The 13,222-nt window shown below is 42.6% G+C and overlaps 1 protein-coding gene across 8 annotated transcripts in view; it reads left to right on the top strand.

Moving 5' to 3' along the window:
* EBF1 (EBF transcription factor 1) overlaps window positions 1-13,222 on the top strand; it is a 386,228-nt gene that overhangs the window by 263,688 nt on the left and 109,318 nt on the right. For 4 of the 8 annotated variants that reach the window (XM_079968255.1, XM_079968251.1, XM_079968254.1 and 1 more), the window contains exon 8: window positions 4,857-4,974. In XM_079968255.1, coding sequence (XP_079824381.1) covers window positions 4,857-4,974 — 118 coding nt within the window. Of the gene's footprint in view, window positions 1-4,856; window positions 4,999-13,222 lie in introns of all 8 variants that reach the window. The other 4 variants (XM_079968253.1, XM_079968249.1, XM_079968252.1 and 1 more) reach the window with 1 other exon arrangement.

The following is a 13,222-nucleotide window of genomic DNA, read 5'->3' as shown; positions in this document are numbered from 1 at the left end:
GACATGGTCGATCACGAACTCCTGGACCACCGCCTTGCCGACGTGGGGATCCAGGGCACAGTCCTTCAATGGCTGCGCTCGTTTCTCTCTGGTCGGGGACAGAGGGTGGCGCTTGGGGGGGAATTGTCATCCCGCCACTCCTTGGTGTGTGGTGTGCCTCAGGGTGCAATACTCTCCCCGATGCTTTTTAACATCTTTATGCGCCCCCTCGCCCAGCTTGTCCGGAGTTTTGGGCTGGGCTGCCATCAGTATGCTGATGACACCCAACTCTATTTGTTGATGGACGGCCACCCGGACTCGGCCCCAGACACACTGATCAGATGCTTGGAGGCTGTGGCTGGATGGTTACGTGGGAGCCGGCTGAAGTTAAATCCTTCGAAGACAGAGGTCCTCTGGCTGGGACGGGACGACATGGGACTGAGGGGGCAACTCCCATCTCTTGCGGGGGTGCAATTAGTGCCAGCACCGTCCGTTAAGAGTTTGGGTGTAATCTTCGATACCTCCCTCTCCATGGAGGCGCAGATTGCAGCTACAACAAAGGCGGCATTTTTTCATCTCCGCCAAGCTAAGCAGTTGGCTCCTTACCTCTCTCGCCCTGACCTAGCCACTGTGATCCACGCGACGGTCACCTCCAGACTGGATTATTGTAACTCGCTCTACGTGGGGCTGCCCTTGAGACTGACCCAGAAACTCCAGCGGGTGCAGAATGCCGCAGCAAGACTCCTTACGGGGTCCTCACTTAGAGATCACATTCATCCGGTGCTATACCAGCTGCACTGGCTCCCGGTGGAGTACAGGATCAGGTTTAAGGTGCTGGTTTTAACCTTCAAAGCCCTATACGGCCTAGGACCCTCGTACCTACGGGACCGCCTCTCCTGGTATGCCCCACAGAGGAACTTACGATCTTCAAATAAAAACACCTTGAGGGTCCCAGGCCTCAGAGAGGTTAGGCTGGCCTCAACTAGAGCCAGGGCTTTTTCGGCTGCGGCTCCAACCTGGTGGAACGCTCTGTCACAAGAGACAAGGGCCCTGCAGGACTTGACATCTTTCCGCAGGGCCTGCAAGACAGAGCTGTTCCACCTGGCATTTGGTCAGGGCGCAGCCTGACCCCCTCCTCTGGCAATCTTTACAAAGCTTTAGTTTATGGTTGCCATCAATTTTGATTTTAAATTCATTTTTATAATGTTTTATAATGTCACACTGTTTTAATGTTGTTAGCCGCCCTGAGCCCGGCTTCGGCTGGGGAGGGCGGGATATAAATAAAATTTATTATTATTATTATTATTATCTTCCCATTGCTCTTTAAGGCTCCTCCCCCAGTTCCTTCCCCAGCAGCCAAAGGCTCCTTCGCCTTGTCTCTCTTTCCTCCACCCTCTTCATTTCTCTATGTGTTCTGGGAGACTGGGCAGAAGGGAAGCTGGAGCAGGAATGGGAGATTCCCTGCTTTTTCAGTAGCCTACCTCCGCTCTGCCTCTTTACCATACTCTGCTTCTGCCTCAGATTCTGGACTGATCTATGCTACAGCCTCTTCCCACTCACTAAGCCCTGTTACCTCTTCAGCTTCTGACACCTCGTCCCAGTCTGCTCCCTCTTCTCCCTCTGACCACTCATCATCATTATCCCACCACCAGTCCCCTGGCTCTGAGCCTTCTTCCACTGAGGGTTCCCTTGTTGGTTCTCCAAATGGTGCCCCCCTCCCACTCCTCTGCATCCAACCAGTCCATGACAGTTGTGGGCGACTTGCAGCCATTAGGAGCAATGCCTTCACACCTTCCATATGTGTTGTGTCAGGAAGATGCTGAACACCACTTCTTTCAAACAAAGATGCCCTCTCCCAAGCCCCCATCCCCACTATGTTTGCATTCCTGTCTCAGCGTCGCCTGCACTGGCTTGGTCATGTCCACAAAATGGAAGAAGGCAGGATCCCCAAGGATGTGCACTATGGGGAACAGGCTTCAGGCATTCAGCCCATTGGCAGACCAGAGATGTCTGCAAACATGACATGAAGGCAAGTATCATCAACCCCACCATTTGGGAATTCCTTGTAGGCAACCGCAGTGCCTACTTCTGCAGCAGCACAACCTGACGCCTTCATCTGCCCCAGCTGCAACAACACATGTCTCTCCCATATTGGTCTCTATGGCCACAGCAAGCACTGTAACCTTCAAACAATTTTACTTCCCCCCCCCAAAAGGTACACGCCTCCATTGTTTCCCAAGACAGACAGGTGCCAACAATGGCCATGTGATACATTATGTAGGACCTATCATTTAAAGCTACCCTATTAAAGCAATTCAGTATTATACACACACCATGAAATGTTCACCAGCTATTGTTATGCAAAACAAGTTATGGACAAATGCCCTTTTGGAGTGTGCATGTAATCTTGCCCATGTAGACTTTTCTCACACTGGAAAACTGTTTCTATGGATTGTGGTTATAGGAAAGATTTAAAATGACTTAAATAGTGAAATGGAATATAACACAGGAATATCAAAAGTCCTTCTCACGTGTCTAGTGTTTTTTCTTCAGAATTCAAGTTTCCAAATCTTGTCAAATAATTTTGACCCTGTTTTAACCCAGCGGGTTTTTCCTTTTTAAACCACACTGTGAAATGAGCTAACAAGATTCTGACAGACTATTTTTGGGCGCAAATCATTTTATGTTCACAATCTTAAAGTCCTTATTAAGTTTGATGGGGGGTGGGGAGGGATTGCTTTGCTGGAACTGCTCGACTAAGCAATGTTGTAGGTCAAGATCTGACAAAACATGTTTTTAAGAATTTTATTAGAGTTAATAAAGTGTTATTTGGAGAGTTTTGTTTCGATTGCCTTTCCCTTTCTACCCAGTTCAAGCAATGTAAGGCAATTCTTTGCAAGCAAATCTCCCTGCTCAGGCAACTTTGAGAGGGTAGCGGCTTCCTTGGAGAGTTGAAGCAATGTTTGCCAATCCTTGTAAAGCATTTCACCTCTTCAGAGGCTAAAGCCTCTCAATACCAAGAACAATTAAAGCAAGAGCCTTTTGGAACGACTGGGGAATTCAGCAAAATAAATCAGAAATCCTCTGCCTTGGCTCTGGAGGGTTGCCTCATTATAAGAGCAGATCTATTAGCCCCCTTGCCATTGTCTTTCATTTCTCAAGTGAGGTGATTCTAATTAAATTAATCTGCATGTCAATCTATCGGTGATCAATCAAAGGGGCCGAGGTCCCCCTTTGCGGCAGTGTGCTTGCGGCTGACAGGGCCTGATAATGGAGGAAGAAATAAACTGTCGAGCAAAGTTAATTAGTCAACATAATAGGTGGATTAAACAGGAGCCGGCTGATTGCTGTTTCACATGTTGAAGCATGAGGTGGGAGCTGAAACTGCAATTAACAGACAATTATTATATTTGGTTGTAAGAGGTCGCATGAATAAACATATCTCAGTGGGTTTCAATTTTTAATCCCCCTTCCTTGTTTAATATAAGGAGAAGTGTAGGTCATTTCTTTTTATTGTTTCAGCCAAAGTTCTGGAAGGCAGCACATGTTCTTGGGTAGAATACTTGGTAAGCGGTAGCGGAGAGAGGGACGTTGCCATTTTGTTTGTATGGGTGATTAATATGGACTAAGAGGTGATCAGGGCAACCAAGCTCAAGAAATTAATCCTGGAGCTGCTGCTGATGTGCAGTGTATCGTTATCAAAGAAGAGGCGCTCTCATATTGAAGGGCACCATGCTGTCCTTCAGATACTAATGCTAGCATATCCTGGGGCTGACCACGAGGCTTCCCTGTACTTTTAGGTTTCAGCAAAGGCAAAATGGTCCAGTTTTACCTTAATATACAAGATGTCACCAGAGCTCAGGTACAACCAAGGATGGAAATCAGCATCCCGGGCAACAAATTTTGTCATCATCACTAACCAAAATCTCAGCAATCCCTTGCAGCAGTAGTCATCTCATTAGAACGTAGCATTCTTTATCTGAACTTCTTATTGGGTAAGCTAAAGTCATTTTGATAAGAGACTGAACCTTCATAATGAGTCTCCATAAAGAATCTCACGTTGTTTAATGGGTTCTGATGAAAACTGGAAACGTGTTTTAAATTTGTTGAGAAGTATGTCAGTTGAGCAGCTGTGTGCTTGCAAGCCATCCTTTTGAATTCACTAGAATCTGTGACTTAATAGTCCCGTGTGCCCTGCACATTACAGCAACATGGTATCTCCGTTTTTAGTTGTTTAAGTGAATTGAGACAAGTCAAAGTTTGCCAAGTGTGTGAATTCAAACTTGATTATTTGCTAAGGAAAAGGTTTACTTGGATTTGAAAAGCACTATTCATTTCAGCTCTGAAATGCCTTTGACACACATACCCTGTTCCGGAGAATTTTGGAGTGCAAACACCCCTGGCAGCTACAACTGTAACAGCATAATGAATACAGTTGCTCTCATCCCAACTTTTGCAGACCACACTTGCTTTTCTTTTTAAAAATACATTTTCATTTGCAATGACAGCAGCTTTATCTCTTCTGGCATATATGCTGAAGAATGGTGTGGGGTAAAATTCAGTCAGCTCTTAAAAAAAAAAAGTTAATAAAGTGCTCTTGTTAGAATGATGGTTAACAGTGTACGTTTCGCCATACAGCTACAAGCTGTGCAATTTGACTTAAAGCGTCATCAACAGCCTATGATGCCAAAGACCCACTCATCAATAGCACCTCTTGTTAGAGTCGTACAGTCTAAGCACTAGTTATTATGTGAAATAGCTGTGCAATTTTCTGCAGCTCCCAGCTGTTATTTAAGATTCTGGGTTTATTATACTCTGCGCTCACCTCATTTTAAATTGTATTAAAGTGTTTCCTTATATTGTTGTCCCACTCACAGGTTGTGGTATCTACAACAGTCAATGTGGATGGCCATGTCTTGGCAGTGTCGGATAACATGTTTGTGCACAACAACTCCAAACATGGTCGGAGGGCTCGAAGGCTTGATCCTTCGGAAGGTACGCCTTCTTATCTGGAACATGGTAGGCATTTTTTGCTGGTTGACGTTGCTTCTTTAACTGTGGGTCTCTCGGGTTGTGTGGGGGTCCCCCCTTTTCTTCCATTACTGGTTGTCCTAGCGAGATCATAGGATGAGAGGGTCAGTGTCTTCTCTCTTTTTCCCCAAGGAGTACTTTCCTCAATACTGGCGCATAGTTTTTAAGCATTTGGGTAATTCCAGCAAAATCAGTTCATGCAGTGAGTTTTGGCTCAAATGCTTACTGTGGGCAAGCTCTTCCCATCAAATGTATGGGTATTGTTAGTGCATTTGAAAAGGCCATGGGCAGTATATGTAGAGAATTAAATTGTGCACCGGGTGTTCTATATGCCCAAGAAAGCCCAATTCTCTTCTATGATGCTGAGGAAGCTCTTTAGGCTCATGGAGTTCCCCAGCTGTGAGGCACATGGGAGACCAGTGCACTCTTTGCAAATTCTTACTGTGGCACATTGTAGCTATCACATGACAGTTAGAATGGTCACATGGTTGTATGAATCGGGTCTCGTGTTTCAAGAAGCAGAACTGAACAAAATGGTCTGCTTTTTTTAAATAAAAAATTGGGAGCATAATCCAAAATTGGTTTCCTTGCGTTATATTTTACATACTGTGATTTAGGGCAAGATTAAGAGATGAGGTAGTTTTCTCCTCTTTGTCCTATGGACAGAGTCTTAGGTTGTTTCCAGACATCCACAGAAGCCCTCACTTGATTCGTTTGAGGATTATGTTGCCAGACTCAAAAAAGAGCCAAGGTCAGGTTTCAGTAAACCAATCTTCAGAACAAAATCATATGTTAATATATTTACACAACCTTCCTATAACTGAGAGCCAGATTAGGACATAGAGTACTTTCTTGTAGCTACCTGGATATTCATTTAAAACTGAATCTAAAAATTCAGACTTTCATCATAGCCTTGGTCAAATGCCCATTTATCACCCTGATTCTGGCATCTATACAATGAGAAAATAAAATTTTATTTATTTATTTGAAACGCATCTGTCCTGTCATTCTTCCTTAAAAAGAAACCAACATAGCTAACAATCCATAATGCAAGACCTTAAAAAAATGCAAAACATGGCCAACAAATTCTTACCAGCGTATCAAAACCACATAAGTCAATAAACATACAGTACTCATCACCTGCAAGAGCTCAAGAGCTCTGAAACAGAAATGTTATACTTGTCCCTTGAAAAAGATGTGGGTGTGTGTGGCGGATGTTCTTTACTGGGAAGCCAATCCATAGCCTTGGGCCACCTGTCCATAGTGACTGCGAATCTAGTCTCTGCTTGTAGTGGCTCACCTGGAAGATGCCAGATGCTACAAATGGCTAAAGGCCTAACAATTGAAGCGTTTGGGTTTGGTCAGTGGCACTGGCAGAAAAGCTAACATGCCAAATCTACATGGCTAAAGGAAGGACAAGCCCTTATATTTTTAGCATGGCATGGCAACTGTTTATATCTTACATGAGACAGGAGCAGCAGGCAAGGATTCCCTGACATTCTCATGGTGGTCTTTCGAGAAAGCTCATTGATTAGGGTATATTCTTGTATGCTATTTGTATGTATGGCGTGACAATGTATTTTCCTTTCATTCATAATATCCTGAATGCTCGTATGGATGAATAACGCAAATGCAGTCAAGTTGTTTGCAACTGTTCTTGATTTTTTATTTCATTTTGAAATATATAATAAACCTTTTTTTTAAACACACACACACACACACACACACACACACACACACACACATTAAAAACAAAACAAAAGCCCTAGTCTCTGACAGAAGTGGGATGCTAGCAAGAGGCTCAAATGATGAGACATGCAGGCTCTTATGGGAGCAAGTTGTTCTTCCAGTCAACTGAAGGTCTAGGGATGTCTGTTTCTGGTAGTTAACTAACTTCCCTGGGCTGCTGAGAATAAATAAAATAAGCAATGAAAAAACCAATCATTTAAAAATAGTTATTACCGAAAAACTAAAAGGCAACTATACAATGTATGATGGCTGGGGAAACTGTGGTCCTCCAGGTGTTGCATCATGTCAACATCTGGGCGTGCTTCAACATGCCCATCCCTGCTATATATATTAATAATTGCAAATTAATTAATCACTGTGAGTTGTTGCCACCTTAGTCATAAAATAGAGTGTGTAAACTGTAATTATAAGAGCTGGTAGTGGGCACAAACAAGGTATATTGGAATCTGCCTACTTGTATGTGGCTTACTTCACTATCTCATTCCTAACTTCACACAGGTAGGCTGTGATCCTGTGTACACCTACCTTGGAGTAAACCCCACTGTATATAGTTGGCTTCATTCATGGGATTGTGGTGTTAGTGAAGCCACAGGGGAAGGTTCAGCCAGATTTTGGTATGTGTCTAGGGTGCTGATTCCTCACATTCAGTGTGTGTGTGTGTGTGTGTGTGAGAGAGAGAGAGAGAGAGAGAGAGAGAGAGAGGGAAGTCTTCTCATGCCTGATATCTAATCCAGTTTTCATGGACGGTCAAGGAAGCTAAATACCATGGAAAAAGCTGCAGAGTGAAAATGTGCTTTCCCATCATTAGATAAATCAATACTCAACAGAAATTCTCTCACCTCAATATTTGAGTGTGATATCATCACACCCTACCATTTTCCTTTGCATACATTCAGAATTACTGGAACAACTTACGTGAGTAAATGTAGTTATGCAGAAAATGCATAATGAATCAGGTCCACAAGTTTGCACTTTCTAACCTAAAATTCTTAGCTCTGCAGTGTTTCTTATTATGTAAACATAACTTACATCTGTATTTATTTAGCTTTAACTTTTTAGGCTATAACTCACACTATAGATTTTTTCCATCCCTGCCAACAACCTAATTTAATAAACAAACCACTGTCATAATTTTTGCCTGATTTTACTAAGGAATGTGCAAACTGTTATTTTATTAATTAGCAAGACGCAAAGCTATACAAAGGATATTTATTCATTCATCCTTGAAGTGTCTTAACATAAACCATAGTCCTTCAAAGCCTGCTTTTTTATTTTTTAAGGAGATGTTTTCCCCCTACAAGGAGGCCACATGAATACCTGCCAGTTACTAAGACAGCGCTAGATTCCTTCAAGCTTGGAAATATTCCTGTTCTCACACTTAGAGCACAACTATCTGCTTTAAATATTTCCCATACTTCCACCCCATGAGATGAGGTAATGTTTTGGGGAAAGCAAAGGAAATCGTACTTTATTATAGCAGTTTTCCTGACAGTTCAGCTCATGACAGTCAACACCAAATTCTGTAGTTCTACTATTATCTTCTAAAACTGGAATTAAGGTTTCTATAGCCACTCTCCAAATGTTTCCCATTTATTTATTTGAAACAGTTTGGAAGTCATTGGGGAATGCTTACCTTTTTAAGAGACCACTGTGCTGGAGAAGTAGCTTACTTAAGGGTTGGCTCAACAATTAAGCAAAGTGAGCTGGCTGCCCTAGACACCAGATGTTGTGGAGGGTGGTGGCAGCCCCTCTGGCCATTCACCCAGAGCCTTTATGCCAGCAGTGGGAAGCCTTTGTCTCTCCATATGTTGTTAGCCCCATTAGCTGCAGCCAGCATGGCCAATGGTCATGGATGATGAGAGGTGACCAACGAAATATACTGTAATGTCCAGAAATGGTCCACAGATTTAAGATTCAGGACAGGGAATCCTGTCCTCATAACCACAGGATATTGTGGATCTCTTTCCAAATATAGTCTTGTGTAGAAGAGTGTTTCTGGTGCAATGTGTGTTATTAGTTTATTATTACATTTTTATTATTATTACATAGCTGAAGAGTAAGCAGACTTAACATGTTTTACAATTAGGCCTATTTTTGTTACAGTTGCCTATACAGCACTGAGCCAGTCATACAAGGTGTCACCTTCTAGAGCAGCCTTTCTCAACCTTTGGTTCCTAGATATTGTTGGACTGCAACTTCCATAATCCCTAGCTAGCAGGACCAGTAGTCAGGGATGGTTGGAGTTGTAGTCCAACAACATTTGGAGACCCAAAGCTGTCCTAAAGGACTCTTTTTGCCCTCCCAGTTTGGTTCCAATGATTTCATGTGTCAGAAATCTGGTATGCTTTGGGGTTATCCAGCCTTTTTTCCATTTATAGTCCATTTGTCAGTCAGTAAAAAGGAAAGTTACTCTCAGTGCTTTATCTCAGTGTAATCAAAATCATGCTTTTACATCCACCAAGTTCTTGATAAAACATAAATAAATAAATAAATAAATAAATAAATACATTACTCAACTAAATGTTTCTATATTTAAAAAGTAATAGCTGGCAAAGGCTAAGCAGCCTTGTGTGGTACAAGCAGGGTAAACCACAGTAATCAGTGGCTTGCCATTGTTATTATGGTTTACTCAGTTAATAGTTTCTTCTTTTTTTAGAGAGAGGAAGAAATTCTGCTTGATTATATCAAAACTTATTTAGATACATTAAGATATTTACAGAGAAACCAATGTACCCAAAATCAGTATTGACCTCCAGGGTTGTAGCTTTATAAGGAAAACTCCCCCCCCAAAAAAAAACCCCCAACAACCCCAGACCAAAAGGCATTTGAAGGAAAGTGGTTACGATACAGAATTTGCCAGATGAAATAATGTCTTTACCACCCTACCCACCCAGCCCCAACAGAGGTGGATGTGAGATGTGTAGAGACTTAGGCCTGACTCTCTTCTGTCCTGCCACAGAAGTTTTGTGTGCTATATTAACAAGTCACTGTAGTACTTTTTTTTTCTTTAAGGGTGAAAGAGATCATATCAGTTGCAAATAAATTCCATAAGTATGAGTGTTTAACTAGAGTGAACTTTTCGCTTTCTGGGGAGGGGTGGATTCTTTTCAAGTGTGTGTACACACACACACACACACACTTGTATTAATCTATCTATCAAATTTTATATGCCAGCTTACAGTAAAATCTTATTAATGAGATAAGTTAAAATGCATAAAACAACTTTTTAAATGCACTTATGCTGCACCACCACTCTTGTATTTGACAGTTTTATATTAAGGCTGCACTGTGAAGTGGTGTTAGTAGTTGCTTTGTTAGCCTGGTGCTATTACCTCCTTTGAGTAATATTTTGACAACTATGCACCAAAGCAGTTATTACCTACAGTGATTACTTGCTAGAATGCAGTTTGTCCTTTGACTGTATCCCTCTAGGCTGCTCTATTCACAGCTCCCAGAAATTCTTCTGTGGGTATCCTCACTTCATAATCTGTTCAAGCAGAATTTCATTTCCTCATTGCTGAGGTTGACTTCAAACAGCCAAGGCAGTGAACAAGGTTGTAAAACCACCATGGGCTGCGTTTTGACAGTCGTAAAATGTGTGCGTATATTCTGACATGCTATAACTACATAGTATAGGCACGATCATGGCTTATCTTCTCCTGAACTAGAGGGACCTCAGCAGTAAAATGATGTGACACTTCAGAGGAATTCTGGAAAAGAATGAGCTGCAACCTCTTCGTTGGTGTCAGCATTGTAGCCGCTATCTCACCCCTTGATCTGAATTCTCTGATAACCACAGTTCAGTCGTCTGTAACTAGGGGGATGAGGTTGCAATGTCTTAGCAAAACATGAGCCTGATTAACTCTCTTTTTTTATATAAATTAAGCACTGACTAGAAGAGTATATAGATGAATATAAACATCTGGGTGGAATTAAGACAGTTAGGAACACTGTTGTAGCCAGTGGAGGCTTGTCCAGTGAGGGCACTGTCCCAGCAGCCTTAGCCTGCCCTCAACCAGCCTCCATCTTTCCGCCGCCTTTCTCACAACCAGTTCAGAGAGCTGCTCTGCCAGTCATTGTCTCTGGTTTCACCTCCTGTTGGTCTTCCTACCTTTCCCCCTGTCAGTTTCAATGGGCACTTGCTACCGCTGGTTATCACTGCTAAAAAGCTTGCCATGTGGCATCTGTAACCACAGCGAGGGTAATTATCTGTAGCTCATGACCCCATAGTAGACCCCAGTGCTACCAGGCAAGCAGCGCCCTGGATTTTCAAATGGCTGCAAGATGTAAGCAGACATTGTTTTCCATTTCACCTTGTACAGTGGTACCTTGGGTTACATACGCTTCAGGTTACAGACTCCACTAACCCAGAAATAGTGCTTCAGGTTAAGAACTTTGCTTCAGGATGAGAACAGATATTGTGCTCCGGTGGCATGGCAGCAGCAGGCGGCCCCATTAGCTAAAGTGGTGTTTCAGGTTGAGAACAGTTTCAGGTTAAGTACAGACCTCGGAACGAATTAAGTACTTAACCCGAGGTACCACTGTATTTGGTCACTTGCAGCTCTGTTTCTGTTCCTTTGCAGTTCGTCTTCTGCCTTGCTGTCTGCTGCGGTCAAATTATGCAGCCTATGTAGTTTGTGCAATTAATTATGTAAATTAGGTAATTACATTGTCACTATGTTATTCCACTCCATTAATTTCAATGCAAAGAAAATGCATTGGGGGGGTGTGTGTAATCCATTCTGTATCATTTGCGGATTGAAAGGAACACCAACAGGAAACATGGATAGAACTCACTGGATTGATTTCCATTTTGAACAGGGCACAAATAACTGAACACTGACAATTTCCACTCCTGCTTCTGTTTCCATTGGAATCCCCCAACATCCCTCATTGCAAAGGAGTGGTGGTACTGGCCCTGTGTTATCAAAGGCGACAGATATCACAGACTACCTCCTCCAGCCTGGCCCAATGACTTGTGGCAAGCTTTCTAGTGGCTAAGAAAGCAATCCACAGCTGCTGAGCACACTACAAATATTATAGTCACCTGGAGGCTCTTTTGAAGCATTCTCCATGTTGGGGCCGTGACACATGTATCAGCCCTAAGTAAGCAGAGGGGAAATTGTCAGGCAAGGAAAGAACATGGAAATGGGCCGTACATCAGATTTGCAAAAGCAGGCAAGGTGGCAGGAGGAAGCACGAAATAAGTGAGCCCACAGTTCCCTTAGTGTAAAATAAAGATGTTAGTGCTGCTCTGGCACATGTTGAGAAGATAGCTCAAATCTTGCATTTCCACCAGATAACAAAGCAGGTGAAATCCTGCTTCGTTCAGTGGGGGCCAGGTTTCACTGTAGACGTGTGCAAAGTTTTATCAGCACGCTCAATAGCCTCGCTTCAAAGTAATTTCCCAGCCTGCAGGTTGTATTTATTTGAATTTAAAGCCAATTGCACAATTGGTTTGTCTCTTTTTCTCCCCCTCCATGGCATAATGCAGTAGCCTCAAAATTATAGTGCTAGGGACCCTGTCGGCTCGCATGCTCTAACACTTTATTATCTAATGATCTAATATGCAACAAGGCAAAGAGGAGGTGCTCATCACTCTGACAGGATGCCTAAGAGAAGTGACTAAATTACTTTATGTACCATTAGCGCTAGCAGCCATGGTGAACTCACCGTGAGCATTTATGCAAATACTCCCGAATATATTCAAGTGGCCTTGTCAAGCTGACAACTGACAAGCAGTTTAAATGGCTCTCTCTTCCTTTTTTTTTTTAAGGGCCAGAGCTGTGCTTTTTTCCTTCTCACTTTCCCCCTCTACCCTGTGCAATTACTGGATCTCTTTGGCAACTGCTTTGATTCTATATCAGTCTCAACAAATAGCAGAAGCCAAAAAGGCAGTAGGGTGGTGGGTGGTGGGATAGCCAAGCTGGCCTGTGTACATTTTTCATATGGTAAAAGTACACATCTTACAGGTATGGCAAATTAGATGGGTCATTCCAGTGGTGGAACTGCATTTTGGGGGCCCTGAAGCTTGAAGCCTCCGGGTATAGGGCGGTATATAAATTCAATAAATAATAATAGTAATAATAATGATGATGATGATGATGATGATGATGATGATGAACTGTTATGGGGACCCCTTTGCAACCAGTAATGAGGTTTGTTATCTTCTTCTATGGGATTGTTCCACGACAGATCACCATATTATTTTAAAAAATTACATCTCAGATTTTGATTTAAATTGCTGTACTGGATTATCTCATATGTCAAAGTCGCTGGTGTGAAAAATTTTTCCTATGCCTTTTAGTTTTTTATTTGTGTGGCTCAAATTGGGTCTAATAGACCCCCCAAAAAATTAAAAAATGTGGACTAAAGTCACTTCTGGATCCTCTCTGGGATTAGGGGCCCTAACGCTTACGTTTCATTAATTTCATAGTAGATCCGCCCTGAGCCATTCTATTGG

This window comes from Podarcis cretensis (assembly GCF_951804945.1).
Source record: "Podarcis cretensis genome assembly, chromosome: 2".
NCBI lineage: Eukaryota > Metazoa > Chordata > Lepidosauria > Squamata > Lacertidae > Podarcis > Podarcis cretensis.
The sequence above is the reverse complement of the archived record's forward strand: the minus strand, read 5'-3'. Positions and strand labels throughout refer to the sequence as shown.